The 17,940-nt window shown below is 50.5% G+C and overlaps 1 protein-coding gene across 5 annotated transcripts in view; it reads right to left on the bottom strand.

Moving 5' to 3' along the window:
• Positions 1-6,908: 6,908 nt before the first annotated feature.
• The window catches only part of Col16a1 (collagen type XVI alpha 1 chain), a 47,638-nt gene continuing 36,606 nt past the window's right edge, over positions 6,909-17,940 (bottom strand). For 4 of the 5 annotated variants that reach the window (XM_076860867.2, XM_076860868.2, XM_076860869.2 and 1 more), the window contains 15 exons: positions 16,882-16,953; positions 16,614-16,667; positions 15,972-16,016; positions 15,735-15,779; positions 15,507-15,560; positions 15,141-15,194; positions 13,194-13,244; positions 12,765-12,854; positions 11,311-11,346; positions 10,357-10,401; positions 9,364-9,552; positions 8,965-9,031; positions 8,133-8,309; positions 7,922-7,999; positions 6,909-7,201 (listed from right to left, as the gene is read on the bottom strand). In XM_076860867.2, coding sequence (XP_076716982.2) covers positions 6,999-7,201; positions 7,922-7,999; positions 8,133-8,309; positions 8,965-9,031; positions 9,364-9,552; positions 10,357-10,401; positions 11,311-11,346; positions 12,765-12,854; positions 13,194-13,244; positions 15,141-15,194; positions 15,507-15,560; positions 15,735-15,779; positions 15,972-16,016; positions 16,614-16,667; positions 16,882-16,953 — 1,260 coding nt within the window. In that variant the 3' untranslated portion in view covers positions 6,909-6,998. Of the gene's footprint in view, positions 7,202-7,921; positions 8,000-8,132; positions 8,310-8,964; positions 9,032-9,363; positions 9,553-10,356; positions 10,402-11,310; positions 11,347-12,764; positions 12,855-13,193; positions 13,245-15,140; positions 15,195-15,506; positions 15,561-15,734; positions 15,780-15,971; positions 16,017-16,613; positions 16,668-16,881; positions 16,954-17,940 lie in introns of those variants that run through there. The other variant, XM_076860870.2, reaches the window with a different exon arrangement.

Here is a 17,940-nt window from a genome sequence, read left to right as displayed (position 1 = left end):
CACATGACAGTACAATGAACTTGACAAATTATACATTTGAATCAGATGGGGTATAATTTCTCATTTTTCTGAGTGTACAGGTTGCAGAATCACGTTGGTCATGCAGTCACGTATATACACCCACAGCAATAATAATGTGTATCTTATTCTGCTGTCCTTCCTTTTCCCTGCCCCTCCCCTCCGCTCCCATCACTTCTCTCTATCCAATCTAATGTGACACACTTCTTTTTTTTTCTTTTTCCTCACTTCGTCATACATGTATTCTATATAACGATGAGGGTCTCCTTCCATCTTTTGTGCAATTCCCCTTCTCCCTCCCTTTCCCTCCCACCTCTCTTCCTTATTTAGTGATAATCTTCTCATGCGCTTCCTTCCTACCCCATTTTGAGTCACCCCCCTTATATCAGAGAAGACATTCGGCATTTGTTTTTTAGGGTTTGGCTAACTCTCTATAAGTTCTTAATCAAGAAAACGACAATCCTTAATGCTAGGTACTGCAATAGACATAATCAATGCACAGCAAACGATTCTAGATTAGTTAATTCACAGCAAACAATTCTAGATTAGTTAATTCACAGCAAACAATTCTAGATTAATTTTTAAGCAGTGTAAATATACTTAATCATGACAGGCTAATGACAGACATTCCCTCTGCATTCTAAGTTCAAATGTCAGATCAAAAGTCTTAAGTCCAGCAGATGCACACTCAGACCACGGTGATCAGCTCCAGAACCAAGGCAGGCTTCTCCTGGGGTGGAGTGGATGGCCGGTTGAGGAGAGGGTAATATGGAGAAGTTGAGGCTCTCCCCAAGGTCCAGATGAGGCAGTAGAGTTTGAGAGCTGTGAGGATCACACAGAGGATCAGGAAAAACGATGACAAGTGATGGGATGTCAGACCAGGTCCTCATCAGGCTCTCCAGCTCAAGTGCATCCTTGTTTCGTCTGGCTGAATCCCTGTTCATTAACTCTATTATTTATACTAAATAATAATTTGGGGGCTTTTGACCCCTCTTTCAATCCTTATCAGCTACCATTGGATTTCTCCATGACATCATTTACCCTGAGGTCAGAAACATCTGGTCTGGTGGTCTCCACCCTGATCTTCTCACCTTTCCCTCTTAGGTGAGGGTAGCCTGCCAGGGGCTTCACTCTGTTTATCAGGGTGAGGGGAACTAACTTGTCTGAGGCCATACTGGAGGGCTCTGTTAGGCGTGCCTGATTAGACTGGAGTTTTCAAACTGGAGTTTTTAAAATTGAGTTGTTTAGGCTCAAAAAAAGCCTAAGGCCATCCTCACACCTTGATAGATCAAATCTTTGTTCCTAAGTGATTTCAATATTATGTACTTGCCTCTTGGGGTTTAGGTACTATACTTGTTTGCCCGCTTCTACGGTTGTTTTGTTAATTTCTTCCACTCAGACAAGAATTGTGTCTGGTTTTACCTGTCATTGTATCTGCAATGCCCACACTGTGCTTTTTACATAAACAAATGAATAAATTAGGGTTATAAGGCGTTACCCAGTCAGGCCCATCTTATCATATATCCAGGCATTTCCAAAATTACAATGTTGATCATCTACTTGCCCATGGACAGCCTGCAATATGTGCTTCTCATCCACACTGGCAAAATAAGGCCAATCTTTTTTTTTTTTTTTTATCACTTTTCCAGTCTTAGGTCTCACAGTCAACATTCCACCCTCCTACACACAATTCCACTATTGGACACTTTTGTTTTAATATGAGGATCTTAGTTTTATCACTTTCTAATGGTAAGATCTTGGGCAGATGAATTTTTCTTCTCTGAGTCTGTTTTCTCAGCTGTGAGATACAAATATGTAAATTTGAAAATGAGCGTTTTGTCCCTGCACAGACTTAAGGTCAAACCACTCCTTTCACTCTGTGTCTCAACTCCAATTCCCCCCTCTACTAACCCTCCCACATTCCCTCCAGCTCCAGAGCTAGCCACTCTTGCCAGTCTGCCTTTGCACTTGGCACTGTGGCTGTGCCATGTTCCGACCTGCCTTGTATAAGAGTTCTCTTTGATGTTTTCCTCAAAACCCATTCCTCTCCATCTCAGAAAATCCACCCAGTTTCTCAGGCCAAAAACCTAGGCTCATTGTTGTCTGTTTCTCTGCACACTCCCCTACCTCCACTTGCTCTAGTTAAAAAAATATGCCATGTTTGCTCTTTTCTCCCTGTTTACACTATCCTTCCTGTCCAAGACACCATCATCTGTAGCCTGAATCACTACAATAACCTCCTGACCAGTGTTCTTGGTTTCACTCTTTCCCCCACACTCCATTCCCATAGGTAACCAGAGTAATCGTCTTAATCTCTGAGTCACATAATGTTATTCCCTGTCTTAAACTCCCGAGGGTTTCCCATTACTCTTACAATAAAACCTGAACTCATCCTTATGACCTTCATGGTCCTACATGACCTAGACCCTGCCTTGTGTTGTGGGCCTCATTTCCTGCCGTAGTTGTCTTTCTCAATTCCTTTCTGCCACATGGGTCTAGTTACCACCCCTGAAACACACTGAGCTCATTCTCACCTCCAGATCTTTGGTTTAGCTCTTTGCTTTTTCTGGAATATTTTTTCTTGATTTTCCACTGGTTGGCTCTTCCTGGTCATCCAGGTCTCAGTTGAACTATTACCTCAGTGGGGGCCATTCCTTGATACCACATCTAAAGTACTCTGCCTCCCCACGCACATTCCAGTCATCCATCACACCACTGAATCTTAATTTTTCATACTTGTCACTTGAATTATCCTCTTTTAAGGTTCATGTGCACATTGTAAGGTTTACGTGTGTACAGTACAGTAAGGTGGTAATTTTCTTACTCACTTCTCTGTCTCCAGCACCTAGAATAGGGCTTGGCATGAATTCCATGATTAATGGTTTTATTATCATCTTTGTATCAAACATACCCCAGGTGTGAGAAATTGTGCTAAGTGGTACTTAGTTTTTGCCACAGTCTCTTGAGCTAAATACTATCACCCATTTATAATGCAGAGCTGAAGTTCAGCAAGTCTAAGTGACTTCCTTAATATGAAAAAGATAAGTGGATCCAGATGCAGTGGCAGTGGCACATGCCTGTTATCCAGCAACTTGTGAGGCTGAGGCAGGGGGATCTGGAGTTAGAGGCCAGCCTCAGCAGCTTAGCAAGGCTCTAAACAGCTTGGCAAGACCCTGTCTCAAACTAAAAAAATAAAAAAGGCTGGGCATGTGACTTAGTGGTTGAACACCCCTGGGTTTAATCCCTAGAACCCCCCAAAAAATATCAGAAAGAAAGAAGTTCTGAAGTATGGGACTGAAGATGTAGGGGATATTTTCCCAGAAAGAGAATAGTGACACCTACAAACCGAGATAGCATGATGCATATTCATGATTCCACAAACACATTAGCCTATTGAGTTCCTAGCACTAGCCAGGCTCTGTTCTAGGTGCTGAGGATCCACCGCCTATGAGAATTCCCCGCCTCCATTCCCTCTGCCAAGCAAAAGGCTTAGTAGAACTTTCTGTTGGGGGGCCAGAGGAAGCCAAGTCTTCTGTCAGGCAGTTAGAAGTCAGACACCAGCCAAAGACAACACCCAGGACTGTGCCTCTGAGGACCTGCAGCAGGCCCAGGTGTGTTTATTTTGGAGGGGACTAGATGAAAGAGAGATCAGGATCTTCCAAAGAATGAAAAACAATCAACTCATTTCTAAAACCTCAACTACCTGAGGCAGACAGAGGTGAGTGGGGGTGTTCCTGTTGTTGTTTCAGTTTCAGCCAAAGGGGGAAACTTGGATTTCATCCCTTTGTAGAGCACAGAGTACCTTCCGGAGATCATGGGAGCCCTGTGGTTGACCCATCAGAGGTGAGACAGAGCTTGGTAATGGAAGGCCATCCGCTGGAAAATATTGCCTCCCCCAGAGATGTCATCCCTGCTGCCTCCTGGCTGGGCTTCACACGCCTGTATGGCTTACTGAGAAGGAATGCCAATACCCAGCAAATGATTATGGAGTTAATTCTTTGTACTCCAACTAGATCCAGTTCTGAAACTTAAATTCTAGTTGGATATCCACAGAACCAAACAAGGTCCTCTGGTTATGATTCCATTGTGGGATCATAACCAGAGGACCTTGATATATTCTATTCCCATAAATGATTCAGGTCAGCAACAACCAAGATCTAATCTCATAAGGGGTTCACAGACCACATGTGAAGGAGTCTAGTTAGATTCTGTTGAATTGTGGTGATAGAAGAAAATATTAGTGAAAGAGAAATATTTAAACTCCAGAAAGCAGTGAATTTGGGATTTTTTTCTTTGCAGAAGAAATAGGCAACAGCCTTTTCTCCATCTTAAAGAACAGAGGTTTTTTTCAAATTAAGGACCTTCCAGTTCATTCTTCACATTGCCATCAGCAAACCAGAGTCAACGTACCTTTGTGTCGTACCCATCAGTGGCTTCTCCCCTGCAAACACTCAGCAGAGCAACCATATTGCTCTGTGTCCCATCACTCAGCCTGCTGTGCTCAGCCATCTCTAGACCTTGAACAGCACATGCTGTTCCCTCTGCTTGGACCCATTTCTCTCTGTCTAGACATGGACAGGTCCCCCAAGCAATGCTTACCCCTGCCCCACCATCCTACTTTGTCTTGTCTCCCTGTAGACGCTGTGGGGACAGGAAACATATGTGTCTAGTTTGCCTTTGGATCCCCAGAGCCTAGTACATTTCCTGGCACAAAGTGAGAAGTTAGACTTTTGTCAATCTGAATGATCTCTGTGTTGCCTTAAAAGCCCGGAATAGACTAGGAAATGAAGATGGGAGAATAACAGGGTAGGAATGTGTCAAAACTGCCTTAGAGAAGTAGGAGGCATGTGCCCCTCCTTCTTTTCCCTTCAGCTTATCCAGCTCTTGAACTGATGAGCAAGATCCACAGATATTTTTTGCTGACCACAGAAGAAGAGACTATAAAATTCAGCTTCCCATCTGGTTCTTCATGGTCCAAGAAAATACGGCAATTTCAAACTCCGGGGAGACAAGCACTCAAATCATGAAAGCTTAAACCTAGCCTGTCGTAGAGTCCCTGAAGAGCAGCATGAATTTGACTCAGGAAGAAGAGCGAAGGAAACATCATTTACTTTATAAGGATCGATTCCCTGGAGACCCTCTAAGGGGATGAGTTTGATGTTTCCATATGGCAGTTTCCCCCTCTGGCCTTCAGAGCCAACCTGCTCAGTTCAACAGCTGGCCCTGGCTTCCCTCTCTTTCTACTCACGCCAACGTGTTCCCAATCTTGAGTTCCATCATCAGTTTGTTTCGCAGACGGGGCTGAGAGTGGAGCCTGGCTTTCTAGTGGGAGTGATTTAACATCTGTCCTCATCCACTGTCCAAAACCTGGCTGATACTTCAATGCAAAGATGATGTATTTGCTTTTTAATGTTTTCTGTTAGAACCAAGGTTAACTGAGAATTGCTGGTGAGAGATGAAAAAAGAATCGACTCCTCCTGTATCTAAAAACAGCCTAGGAGGCGCTCAGGCATGCTCAGGAGTCTGTCTGCCTGATTTCATTCCTCTGGCCACGGGCACACCTCTGTCCCTGACAGGAAAAAAAAAAATAGGGTAAAGGTTCTGAAGCCATCCATAGGCTGGTCTCCTGGAATCTGGGGCCCAACCAGAGAAGGGAATACTCAGAAATGTGCGGGCAATGCCAGCTCTGGAGAGGTTTGACAGCCGGTTTGAGGGCTTCAGGCAGTTTGGATAAACATCTAGACTTTGAGTACATTTCTGAGCCTGCTCTGTGATCCATTCCTTTGAAGTTTATCCAAGTTGAATAAACCTTCCCCAAATCTGGGGCCAGTCAAAAAGCTTTCTTTGGAAGTCCCCTGGCCGTGCCCTGCTGCCTTCTCACAGGGCAGCCACAGCCCATCAGGACAGGCGATCTGAAAAGTAGAGAAGGAAGAAGCTTGAGACAGAATACTTTCTATAATGTTCAATTCACTCTTTTTTTTTTCTTCCTTTCCTTTTTACATACGGAGAAGGAGACAGCAGATGGGTCACCAAGCCCCAATTGGACTTTGAGGACCACAAGCTTAGATCTGATGGTGGCTTGCCTGTGACCCTTTCTCACTGATCCAGCCTGGCTGTCTCTGAAGCCCTAGGCTAAGATGTACAGGAAAAGAACCACACATGTTCAAATAACAAAAGATGCCATTTGCAGTCCAGAAAGTCATTGCCTGCAGCTGGAGAGCTGGTGACAGAGCCATGCACTGGGATAGGCAGGAGGTTCCGTCTCATTTCTCCGAGAAGCAGTCCCTGGTTGCCTAGGCAGGGGCTGGAACCTATCTTTTCTCCTGTTGGCCAGGATTTCTAATCACAGAATTACTAGAGCATGGAGAAGAGCCTGGGAGGGTTTCCAGGTGGACGAACACACCTCAGCACTGGGTAGCACCTCCCAAGATACCAGCTGGATCAGGAAGTGAGGAGGGTGGGCAAGGATGGGTGGGGTACCACACACTGGTTTCCTTAGGAAAGAAACAGGGAGGGTCCTTTACAAGCTGGAAGTGGGGTCTTCAAACCTGCTTTTGGTTCCCTTGGGAGGAAAGAATGAGCAAATCCCCAACTTGGAGCAAGTGAGCCATGAGGATAAGACACAGGCCTAGAGGACCAAAGGATAAACCAGAAGCATCTGGAGAGGGAAATTAAGCTGGGGACATCCTATGCAACAGCACCTTACTACGCCTTTGGCTGACCATGGACAATGACGTTTTTGTGGCTCTGGGACCAAATGAGAAGAAGAGGATGACAGGGAGATGTGGCTGCAGCACCAGGGGAATCCCACTGCAAGTGGGACTGCAGATAGTTTTGTTTCTTTATTGTTAAAAAAAATATTAACAGCAATTAACAATAACAACATCAACCACACAAACATTCACAACCTATCACAGAGTCCTGAACGCTTTGGCCAATTATTCCCAATGAAGTCCTTCATCTTGTGGCAGGTGGTGATTTCAGCCGAAAGGCCCCTTCATGTTCTTCATAGGTGGGTACTGCTGCTCCATTGGCATGGCCCCAAAGCAGTCTGAGGGGTTGCAGTGGCCGGCCTTGCCTGGCTGGCCCATGGGACCTGGTGGACCAGGGATGCCAGGAATGCCTTGCTGGCCCATCGGCCCAGTTGCACCCATCTTGCCATACCCTGGAGGCCCCTGAGGACCTAGGGAGGGAAGAGTCACAGAAGGGAAATCAGGAGACCAGATCACAAGAAGAAAAGAAATAATGGTCATAATTAGTAATATATTTACATTTGATGCATATTTGTCAAGTCACAACTTGTTTTTGTGAAGACCTGATCTGAACCTCACATTGATACCACTGGCTCATTTTATTGAGAGCTTCTGTGACCATGCGGGGGGCTGGGTGATTTGTATGCAGTAGTCACTGAATCTGCACAACAGCTCCTTGAGGAGAGAACTATTATCTAATTTTGTGGATGAGGACACAGGCTCAGAGAGGTTGCACTTCAAGCTAAGTAATAGAGTTGGACCTCAGAGCCAGGTCATCAGACTTTGGCTATTCTCTTTCAGGCTACATTGCCATGCCTGCATTTTTGAAAGCGACGCTGAGGACCTAAGTGACCTCTTCAAGATTACACAGCCAGTAGGATGCCGAGCAAGACTTGAACTTGGGTTCCTGACTCCCACTGTATACAGCTCTCTCCCACTACATCAAGCTAGCTCAGCTTAAACTAAGGGCAGAAGCTGGGTCTTTCTTTCCACCCCTAGCAGAGTGTCTTAACACAGTGACATTGCTGTAAATGGTGGATGATTGGCCTGTCGATATTTGGAGTTCTACACACTTTGTCATTGAAGGAACATTAAGAAATGGGACCTCTGCTGGCTCTGGATTCATCAACTCAAAAGCTGGTTTTTCCTACCTGGGGGTCCAGGGAGACCATTTTCTCCTGCAACGCCAATGCCAATGTCTCCCTTTTCACCTTTGGTACCAGGCAACCCTGGCCAAGAGAAATAAGATTATCTCTGAGCCAGAAAAATGATAGATTCCTTGAAACACACATACAAATACAATGCTCAGGCCAGCCCCCAGAAGGCTGCATATGCCCATGGGGAACCAGAGGGCAGAACTACCTCTCATTCCTGGCAAACCCTGTCGTCCTTCTCTGCCAATCTGACCGGGGAGTCCGGGTGATCCTGGAGCACCTGGCCGACCTGGGGCACCATCCTTCCCTGGCGGCCCTGGCCGACCAGGAGCTGCCGCTATCTCCATGGGGAACTGCATCCTGGAGGTGTAGTAAGCCATTCGCTCTGTAGGAAAGGACAGGGCAGGTCACAGGGGGCTCCAGGGACTCAAGATCACAAATGCCATAGACATGGCACCAATATGGAACAGCCTTTCTCCAAAGGACATCAGGACAAGGAACATGGGGATTGGTCCCAGATCTTTAGGGAACACAGATCTAATTTCAGCATCTCACTTCTCCAATACTCTTCACTGGTTCACTGTTGGCTTCAAAATAAGTCGACTCCTTGCTCCTCATGCTTCCCAAGCAGGATGCCCAGCCCCCCCAGGACAGCGTGCACATGCCCCCAGCCCCCAGCTCATCAACATTGGATGAAAAGTTAAAATAAACCACAGCAGCCATCTTTCAATTGCTGCTTGCCCCTCTGTTTAGGAATCATTCCCTGCAGGTTCATTTGAAATCAATTTTCTTGTCGGCCACCTTGATCAAGTAGAGACCAGGAGGGCAGGAGGGAATCCTTTTATCTCTGAACAGAGCAGGTGACAAGGAAGGTCGGATGGATAATTGAACACATGTCTGTCATCCCCTTGGCCTATAAGTGTGTGGGCGGTGGAAGGGGAGGACATGGAAGCTTTAAGGGAAAGGAGGCCAGGGCTGGGTGGAGAAGTAGCTGGGAAGGGCAAGTGGCCTCCACTGCCACCCAGCCGGCTGCCACTTACCATCAAACATTTTAATGATCTCTTGTCTGATGAACCTCTTGATTTCATCATAATTCACCATGTCTCCCTGAGGGAAGAGAAGAAAACCTGCCTCAATTTTACACTCTCTCCTGGGAGCAGCCTTTATGGAAATAAAGGAGGGTAAAGGTCCAGAATCCTCCCACAGATTTTAAATCCAAAGTCCTACCTTCCCTGAGATGGTACTCAAGTATTTTGTGCTGGGCATAGTTGGCTGGGGAGAGGGACCTGTAACCCCCACCCTCCCCATGCAGTTAAGAACCACCTAGAGGGAGTCATGCTCTTTCCTGCAGAATGTCAGCAAGAGCTTCCAAAAAGACCCATGCTCCATCCCACATGCCTGCTCTGGGACAGTGCCCAGAGCTGCCAGCCTCTCCTTACCATGGAGCCAGGCACACCGGGCAATCCAGGGCTTCCCGCAGGACCTGGAGACCCAGGGTGGCCTCTCTCTCCTGCAGGACCTGGTGGCCCAACAGGCCCCATAGAGCCACTCTTGCCAGGTCCGCCAGGCATGCCAGATCTTCCCTTCTCTCCTGCCTGGCCCTTCTGTCCTGCAGGTCCTGGATCACCCTACGAGAAGAGGAAGTCACAGTCCAGCATTACCAGCCATCACCAAGACTGTGTCACAATGTCTCAGCAATCCACCCCTTCTTCTCCCTGTTCCCACCAGGTCTCCAGCATCTCTCCCTACTCCGCTTCACTGTCACCAGAGCAGTCCTAGTCCTAACGCTAACCCTAACCCTTCTAGAAATCAGTTCTCATGGTGTGGCTCCCAACTGCCCTTGGTATAAAGACCCCACTTCCCTGCCAGGCACTCAAGGCCATTCATGACATGCTCCTCAGCCTCATCTCCTGCCCTCCAGTTCCAGCCAGCCCTCCCTGGTTGTAACTCTCTGATCCTGCCTTACTGTCTAAGTTCTCCCTGCCTGGACGCCCTCCCTCATCTCTTCCCAGGGCACACCTCCTCCCCAGCTGAAATGCCCCTGTTCTTTACATGGCCTTTCTCAGCCCCAGATCCCACAGTGCTGTGTCCAGTCTTCTATTAAAAAAAAAACAAAAAGAAAAGTAGAAAACTTGCCCTACTCTAGTGTCAATATGGCTGAACTGCAGGGAGCACCGCTGCTCAAGGGCCTCTTTTTATCCCAGGCCAGGAAAAGGGGCTTGAATGTGAGTGAGAGGGAGCAGAGATTTCCATCCCCAGCCACAGCTAAGAACCCTGGAATGGGCCCATATGAGGTGGACTCACAGGTGTGGCTGCTCCCAGTTCTGCCCACTGGCCTTCCTATATCCCTTCTGTAGCTAACATCATAGCTTAGAGCTGGGCTTGATTCATACCTGAGCCACTCCTCTCAAACCCAGCTGCTGCCCACTCACCTTTGGACCAGGAGGGCCATAGAGTCCCTGTTTTCCAGGGGGTCCCTAGAAGAAACCAAAGGTCAGGGGTCAAGTCTATACAGCATCTCTGAGACCTCTGGGGAGGTCAATGCAATGAAAAGGTCATCTTCACTGGCCCAGGCCCCAGGCTGCATCTAGCTGGGCTCTGTGTAAGAAGAGATGACAGTCTCTCTGCCAACAGAGGGGCTGACAGCTGGAAGGGAGAATGATGTCCCCTGGGGCATGGCCTTGTTTGATCCTGTTAGCTGGGTCCCTCATCACAGATGAAAAGAAGTGAAAAGAAGTCAGAATGAGAGGGCCAGTCTGAGTCAGTGGAGGGCCCGGCAAGACCTGGTGCCCAGGGAACGCTGTTCTCATTACTGTCTCTTTTTGACCAGCTACAGGGTTAAAAAAAAAAAAAAGCACAAAACAAGACTCACTGCCATCCTTGTCCTTGTCCCCTAGTCTCTAGTTCCTCTCCCCCAAGGCAACAAGAATTACCAGTTCCCTATATACAGCCATTCCTCTGAATCCAAAGGGGACTGACTGTTTCAGGACCCCCCTGGGCACCAAAATCTGTGGAAACCCAAGTCTCTTGTATTCAATAGGGTAGTATCTGCACAAAACCTACGCACATCTTCCTATGTAGTTTAAATCGTCTCTAGATTACCTCTAATACTAAGATAATGTTAATGTTTTATAAATTCTGGGATACTGTATTGTTTAAGGAATAATAACAAGGAAAAAAATCTACATATGGTCAGTCCAGCAATTTTTTTTTTCCTGAATATTTCAATCTCAGTTGAATCCATAGACATGGCTATGGATTCTGTCTGGAGATGGTCTGCACACGCAGGGAGTGCTGACTGAACGAATAAGGAGGGACCAGGGCAAGCTGGGAACTGAGAAAGCCAAGCAGCATTCCCAAGGGTAAGGGAGCCAGCATAACAGTACCTCTTTGCCGGCCACACCATCTGCACCGGGTTCACCCTGGGGAGTAGAGAGCAATGGACATGTGATAAGCTGTGACCCAATTTGACCCTGCAAACCTCATCTTGCCCACCAGGCACACCCAACTCCACCAAGAGGTGCCAATCTTGCATCCCTCACCCTCTGATGCCTTACACTCCAGCCTGGTCTGGGAGCCCAACTGATGGCTCCCAGCTGCCTCCTTGACTGATTTCTGCAAGGGAAGAACAGACTGTGCCTCTTCGCTTGGGATCCCAGCACCTCGCACACTCCCTGCCTCTGAGTATATGGTAAATGTTTGCTGAAGGAACCCATGAACTGTGAGCCTCTGTCCTCAGTGAGATTTGCCAGGATGAGCCTGAGCCAGCTCCCTCCCCAACAGGAGAGGTTGCCCACCCCCTGCCTATCTGCCTTCTGGCGGGCTGCTAGGGACAAAGAATCTGTGACTGCACAGTGAGTAATAGAGTTCTGGGGTTCTGGGGGCTCCTGAGGGAAGGACCTGCCCAAGATCCTTGGCAGGAATCAGAATAAGCAGCAGAAGCCACCTAGGCTGTCCTGGCACATGGGCTGACTGCCACCTCTATACTAACTGGACTCATCCACCCCATCCCAGGCCCCCAGTCTCAGGTCATTGTGACTACTACCTGAAGGAGAGCCCACATGGTGGAAAGAACTTGATGGGCCGGCGGGGGCCAGGCGGGTGGCTAGGAGACCTGAGTCCCTGTCTCCTAGAGGCGATCATCCCAGAGACTAGCAATCAGTTCCAGCTGATGTGGGTCACTTTGTCTGGATATTTGCAGACTGGCTAAGGACTCAAGATCTAGAATCAAGTAGGGTGGGAGTCTAGCTCTTCCACTGTGTGACTCTGAGCAACCTGCTTAGCCTGGTTGAGCCTTGGTTTCCTCATCTGTAACACGGGGCCAACCAGATCCACTAAGTGGGGCTGCCATACAGAGTAAGACAAAATGTGCATCAAGCACCGAGCTCACCATTCAGCACATGGTCTGTGACCAATATAGCATCACTCAGTGCTAAACATGAGCTGAGACCATGTTGTGGTTTCTGAGGAGCTCAGAAAGTTACAGTAATAGCACTGCATTTCTGGTTCCTGACATTTTCAAAGACTCTGTGGTTGCTGGCAAGCATCCCTAGGGCGGGGGCGGGGGCGGGACAGGGACAGAGTCTCCTCTGTCTGATAACTCATTGAAGAATTTGCATGAGGTCAGTGGCGCATCTTCAGAGGCAGTGACCTGTGTGCACTGGCTAGCAGGGCCTGTCACTCCCAGTGTCAGTTGTCCCAGGTACGGGCTCCTTGCTGTGGTCCTGCTGTACTAACGCCTCTCCTCCCCTGGAGATCCCAGGTGTGCAAAGCTGAGCCCAACTGGCAAAGTCAGCTGACCCTTTCCTCTGACCTGTGCTATAAAAATAAGGGGTCTTACCGGGGGACCAGGGTGTCCAGGTGGGCCAGGCTGACCTGGGAGGCCCACCAGGCCCCTTTCTCCAGTGGCTCCCCGGTCTCCTTTCAGGCCCTAGAGAATAGGAAGGAGAATGGTGGGTGGGGGTAGAAGTGGACCCCACCAAGCCAGAGGCAGACCGTCCACCATGTACCAGGGACCATGTCCCCACCTCCCAGGCCCCACATGAAGAGGGGTGCTGCCTGAATTTGCAGCAGGGCCCTGGGATGGCCTCCAGCCTTTGAAGCTCTAGCCTCATCCCAGAGTGGGGATCTTTGGAGGTAGGTAAGGCAGACGGCAGAAGTGGGGATGCAGACAAGTTGTTTTCCATCCCTCTGGATACCTCCAGAAGGAACCCACAGCAGAACAGGGCAACGCTCCTGGGAGGGAGGAGCGATGGGAAGTGTCACTCACCACTGCAGAGATCCCAGCTGGACCTGGCTGACCCGGAGGCCCTGGAGGCCCCTAAAGAGAAGTGATGGAGTCAGTGAGATGGAAACAGGCTCTCAAGATGAGGGGCAGAGGGCTGAGAGCTCGAGCAGGCCCAAACTGCCCCATTCCATGCTCTTCCTGAAACCCTTCCCTTCCCACAGGACCCTCACAGCTAATGCCACTGAGTGGTACACCTGGGCGCTATAGCCAGAGGCCAAAGGCAAAGGGCCCAAGAGAATGAACTACTGGCGGTGTCTTCTGAGACCCCTGCTTTCCCAGAGGCAGCCTCACTTCCTGCTATTCTAAGGAGGAAGGAAGACCAGGATCTGGGGTCTATACAGCAGGGGGCGAAGGGTGGGCGCTCAGCACTCAAGCCCAGTCTCCTGGAACCCTCTAACCCTGGGACAGTGAGGAACCCCCAGGAATGCTCCTTCCTGCTGGGCTGTCCCATCTCTGATGATCCACATCCTTGTCTCTGAGGCACAGCTCAAATGTCACCTCTCTGGTCACAGTGACTCTTCTGAACCCCAGGGCACTCAGTTCTCTCTCAGAGCACCTTCATCCACCTTCATAGATGGAAAGTTCCAGAAGCCATGGCCTCTGTTCCACTCATCTAAGACTCCTGGGATAGAAATGTCCAGCCCTGGAACTCTCATGCAGCAAGGGACCTGGGCTTCACATACAGGAACAGGAGGAGGAGCCCCACACCTCCTCCCCCCAACAGCCTGACCCCTGTCCCTTGAGTCTCCACTGGGGCCACAATACAGAGTGTGAGACTCCTTTCATCTATAATGTGAGGAGGAACTGGTCTAGATCTGGGGTCCCCAGTAGAGGGCTTCTGGACCCCTTCAGGTACATTAAAACATGGACGGGGACTTGAGAAATCCTTTTTTTTTTTGGTCATGAACTATTTTTAACATTTCTAAAAGCCTCCTGGAGATTATGCAGCCACACAACAGGGCTGCAAGAAATGCCAGTGTATTCGCTGTCCCTGGAGCCCTATCAGCTTGGTGCCGTCACACTGATCAAAGGCACCAATTGGCAGCTATCTGCACTACCGATGAGTAAAGTAGATGGGAAATTCATTATTGCTTAATGAATGTCCTCTCCGAGTCTCTCCATCTCGTAAACACACCACCTACTTACCTCACCCAGGCCAAACTCAGGAGTCGTCCTTAACTGCTCTCTCTACCACTCCACCCTGCCTCTGCCCCAGACCGCCACCGCCAAGCACATCCTAGATCCATCCTGAGTCCCCTCTCCACTACAGCCACCCATCCACCACTTCCCTGCACGTCTTTCCCACGCTCCTGATAGCACCTCTGAGGGCCTCCAGTATGTCCTAGTGTCCCTCTCAAGGCTCAGCTTTCTGACCCCACTCTCTACCCTTTTCAAATGGCATTCCAGCCACGCAGACCTCCCAGGGTTCCTCAGACACACCAAGCTTCTCGCTGCTTTGGTCCTGTGCATCAGCAGACCCCTCTGCCCTGGGCTCTTCCCCTGGACTCCTCAGGCCTCAGCTTGAATGTCCCTTCTCCAAAGCCAGCTCCTGGCCCCTCTGTAATATCACCTCTGCCTGATGCTTTTGCACCAGTCTGGTGCCTGCTTTGAAGTGCCATGAGATGGGGGGGCCTGTCTGTCTTGCTCACTGCTGTCGCCCCAATGCTTGGAACAGTGCCTGGCAGGGAGCAGGTGCTCCATAATTATTTGTTGACTAACCGAATGCCCTTTGTCATAAGTGAACAGGGATGTGCCCAGAAAACAAGAGGCGGAGAGCTTTGGGACCACTGAATCGGGTGAGCCCACAGCCCCTTGTAGCTCTCTATGTCTAGGGAAGCGCTCTTTCAGGCCATCAGTGACTGGCCCACCACCACCCACAGTGGCTTCCCAGCATTCCAAGAAACAGAGACAAAAACAGTTTTAACTCACAATGTGGCCAGGGGGGCCAGGTCGTCCTTGGGGTCCCATGGCACCAGGCTCACCCTGTGGGAGACAGAGAAAAAAGATGACACAGACACAGATTGCCTGGCACACCTGTGGCTACTTAGATGGGAGACGGGTGAGCAGGGAGGTGGGAATGCCAATGGCCAGAGGAGCATGCTTTCCTTGTAGGTGAGTGGCCCAGCTGTTTCTTGGGAGGGGACAAGTTACAATACTTGAGAGGGAGATGTGCAGTGTTGGGTGAAACTCTGCCCCAGAAGGCCAGGAGAGAAGGCAGCCACTTTGGGCATGAGTGGCAGGAAGCAGCTGCATCCAGATTCAGAAAGCCCACTGTGTGCACATATCCCACCTTACCTCCGCGCCAGGCCGGCCGCTGCTACCAGGGGGGCCTGGTTGGCCACAGTCACCCTAGAAGAGAGAGGGGCAGCCAGAGCTTGGGAAACCCACCCCAAATGGATCCCTCATCAAAGGCACCCTGCCACCTATCCTATCTATCTCCAGCCACAGTCCCTCTGGTGCCCTCAGGTCAGAAGGTGGCAAAGAAGAGAGCAGACAAGATTGCTCTCCAGAAGTCACCCTTACCTTAGGTCCTGGGAGGCCAGGGTGTCCAGTTTTCCCCTTGAAACCCTGGAAGAAAAAGCAAGGAGCGATGACGTCCCTCACCTCAATCAGAGGCTTCTCCCAGAACCTCCTTCCTCGGGTTAAACAAATGGAACCAATCCAGTCATGACTTGGTGCACGGGGTCTGGAGGATGGGAGCTGCCCACCCACCCAGGCTGAGACTGCAGCGGCTCAGCCCCTTCCTGCAGTTCAACTTACCGGGGGTCCCATGAGTCCAGGGGGGCCAGCGGGACCAGGGTCCCCCTAGGGAAAGAGACCAGACATTGTGGCAGGGGTTTTGTCCAGCCTCTACCCAACTCATTCACCGTTGCCATCCCTGCTCCAGCCCTCCCTGGGCCAGCCCAGCGTGGCAGCAATGTCACATGGGGCAGAGGAGGAATCGACCTGGCTCGACCTCTCACTGCCTTGGACCCTGAGAGAATCCCAGGCCTCTCTGGGCCTTAGTTTTCCTTCTTCTGGGTTCAGTGTGGGGGACAGTGATCTTGATGCCCTTTGCCATGGTCCCATCCCCGCAAAACTCCTCCCAGGGAGAAGGGCTTGCTCAAGGCCTTCCAGGTCTGCAGCCGGATTCTCTCCGAAAGCCAGCCTAGTTTCTTTAGTTGCCTGAGTTTCTATTTAAAATGTCACTGTCCTGCCTTGGTGAGCCCCAGCTTGTCTAGCCTGGTGAAGGCCGTTTGAACTGAGAAACCGGGGAGGGTGCAACAGGAGAGAGCAAGGGGGGAGTGGACATCCCCCGACAAAGGGGAGGGGCACCTCAGTTCCCTTCACCAGGGCTCCCTTGGCTTTGGCTCTTAGAGAAGGAGAGGAAGAGGTGCCTGCCCTCCCTGGCCACCATCTCACCCTCAAGCCAGGCTTGCCATCCTTCCCGTCTAGACCGTCCAGGCCGGCGGGGCCCTAGAGACAGGAAAAAGGCGATTCTACAGGCTGTGTCAGGGCCCCGGGAGGAGGGAGAGCTGACCCAGCCCGACTCCCTGCCCCTCACCCCATTCCCACCCCCACCACACACACACACACACACACACACGCACGCACGCACGCACGCACACACACACACACACACACACACATGCACACAGCCCTCCCCTCCAGGCTGAGGGCACACACCTACCTGAATCCCAGGGGGTCCTGGTGGCCCGGGGGAACCAGGCAAACCTGCTGGGCCGCGAATCCCTTCACTGCCCTGGAAAGCAGCACCCCGACAGTCAGCAGGGCCTGGCCCCACCCACGGAGACTAGGCCTGGCCCAGGGTTCAAGGACCTCTGGCTTCTAGTCCTCATTCTGTTTTGACCTAACAGATATAGTCCACACTCGGGAGAAAGATGGAGATCTGGAGATGGTCACACACCTACTGACCAGGCTCTCCGTCTGCGGGATGGCAGGGCAGGAGAGGAGGCTGGGGGAGCCACGGCCTGACTGAAGGCCTGAACGCCACGCTAAACTTCACCAAATAGGCAAGTGGTTTCCAAACTGTACTTCTCAGAGCTCTGGGGGCTACTGGGGGGACCCTGGAAGCTGGGGAATGAAGTGGGGACCCAGAAGGTGGAACTCCAGGACCCTATCCTTGTCTTAGCCACAGCAGCTCAGATTCCTTCTGTTTTATAGGTTGAGGTTTGAGTGGAAAAAGGCTCAGGGACTACAAAATTAAGTCTCAAAACTCTGCTAGAGGCACTGGGGAGCCATTGGTGGTTCAGAGCAGGGAGGTGATGAGAACAGATGTGTGAATTGGAATGTTTACTGAAGAAAGAGGGGGTGGCGAGAGGCTTAGAGGGAAGGACTGCTGCGCTCCCCAGTGGGGAGAGGGTGGTGTCTTGGGGTGGCTGTGGGGGTTGCCTAGCTGAGGGAAAAGCTCTTGGGGGGGCATTGCAATGCCACCAGTCACCAGAAGGGGTCAGCACAGCCCAAGTCAATATCAGACCCCACTGGGAGTTGAGAGAGAACCACTGGCCAGAGTTTGGGATTCTCTGCTGCAACCCGCCTGGGCAGGAGCTGCCTCCTGGGTCCTCCACAGAGAAGGGAGGTGAAGGGAGCTGGTGATCTCCATGCCCAACCTTGACTGATGGCTCAGGGAGGCTAGGAGGGGCTGGGGCCTCTCCTGAGCTGGGGCAAGTCTCAGTGCTGGAGCTGCCAACACGCTGTGCCCTGGGATGCCCCTTGCCTGTATAGTGAG

This window comes from Callospermophilus lateralis, chromosome 7 (genome assembly GCF_048772815.1).
Source record: "Callospermophilus lateralis isolate mCalLat2 chromosome 7, mCalLat2.hap1, whole genome shotgun sequence".
NCBI classification, from domain to species: domain Eukaryota; kingdom Metazoa; phylum Chordata; class Mammalia; order Rodentia; family Sciuridae; genus Callospermophilus; species Callospermophilus lateralis.
The sequence above is the reverse complement of the archived record's forward strand: the minus strand, read 5'-3'. Positions and strand labels throughout refer to the sequence as shown.